Source organism: Morus notabilis, unplaced genomic scaffold, assembly GCF_000414095.1.
Source record: "Morus notabilis unplaced genomic scaffold, ASM41409v2 C11423334, whole genome shotgun sequence".
Classification (NCBI taxonomy): Eukaryota; Viridiplantae; Streptophyta; class Magnoliopsida; order Rosales; family Moraceae; genus Morus; species Morus notabilis.
In genome coordinates, this window is record NW_010387174.1 from 1 (window position 1) to 1,559 (window position 1,559).

Genomic DNA, 1,559 nt, shown 5'->3' on the forward strand with positions numbered 1-1,559 from the left:
TTTTTTTTTTTACGAGTAATTTCTTCATGTATCAACTCAACTTGTTGAATTAATCAACTTATCTTAATACAAATTGTCAAACAATATCTCATCCACTTACTTGCTAGGATCATCAATTACATGAAAAGATAAACAAAACCAATACCTACGGTCAAAGGGAAACAAAAAAAGTAGAAAAGTTCTTTGAAAAAATTTGCGATTTATATAAATTATATGCATAAGGGGAAAATAACAATCAATGAAGGTTTTGGAAAGGAGAAGACCTCCATGTCAAAAAAAGATCGTCATGCCAAAGTTGAGCATAAATTCACCACATGCCATCCTTAACGCTTGAGTAAAATTAACTGAAGTGATTACTTTTCAGTGATTGCAAATTCTAACCTTTTTTCTTTTTCCTATCATCAGAAACCATTCAAAATAAACAAATATGACATCCCAGCGAAGATTATGATGTTCCCATTTTTTATTTTCTGATCTACAACAAACTGATGCATAAAGAAATCTTCATCATATTTGCATAGTAAGAACCAGAACTAACCAGATAATCAGATACTCCTCGTTCATAAAGCTTCTCAATTGCAGAAAATGACTCGGTTCTGCACAGAAGCATAACATAAATATACAATTGAACAAATACATGTATAACAAGTATATTTATTCATGCATAAACAATCAAACATAAAAAATGGGCACATGCTTAAATTTCTCTCTCTCCATTTTCTTGTACCATTTGCTTTTCTTTCTTTGCTTAAAGTTAAATTCTTCTCCGTAGTTCTTATCAGAAACCGAAAATACAAGAAAAATTCAAAAGTAGATTGGGAACACAGAAGATAAATAAGAAGATGAATCACCCGGCGATAAGAGAAGATTCATCCCTAGCCCAATCCTGCCACATAGCAGGGGTCAATGGAAACAGCTCACTCATAGCTTCCCTTGCTCTTCTTAGCTTCTCAATGTCACCAATTTTCCTCAAAAGCTTTATGTACTGAGAATGAAAGAAATAAATAGTTTAGAAAAAATCGCCAGAGATACCATTTTCTTGTGTGATTTTCCCTTTGCACTGTAATTTTTCCAGGCAACCAAACAAGTAAATACCAAGAGAGAGAAGAACCTGAACATGAGCGTCGTAGTTGGAAGGGTTGATGGCTAGGTCGTTCTCCAGAGTTTGGAGCTGAAGGTTGTCCTGAGCTTCGTCATCTTCGGAATCGGAGTCGGAATCGGAGTCGGAATCGGAGCCGGAATTAGGCGGAGAATTAGGGTTTTGGTGAAGCAAGTCCGCCATGGCAGTGTCTGCGTCATGGTTCGGATCGCCTTCTTCATCGGAAGTTGGCGGATGAGGTTTTAACGTTAGGGTTTCTTCCTCCATTTTCAAACTTTCTCCAGAATTTCTCCCTTCTCAGTTTTCACTTAACAAGTGGAACGTTTTCTTATTTAGAACAGCGTTATTTACAAAAGTAATACTGAATAAAAATAAAATAATTGACGCGTTTAAAATTTTTTTTAAAATTATTTTATTTTTTATATAAAAATAAAAATAAAAACGTTTTTAATCTCAAATA

General features: G+C 34.3%; 1 protein-coding gene across 1 annotated transcript; it reads right to left on the reverse strand.

The window, feature by feature from the left end:
- Positions 1-486: 486 nt before the first annotated feature.
- On the reverse strand, positions 487-1,422 carry LOC112095189 (squamous cell carcinoma antigen recognized by T-cells 3-like; the record flags this gene model as incomplete). Its single annotated transcript, XM_024176872.1, has 3 exons — positions 1,112-1,422; positions 852-985; positions 487-596 (listed from the first exon to the last, which is right to left on the reverse strand). Coding segments are annotated over exons 1-3 (499 nt in total), but the record flags the coding sequence as incomplete, so codon positions are not given.
- Positions 1,423-1,559: the final 137 nt, after the last annotated feature.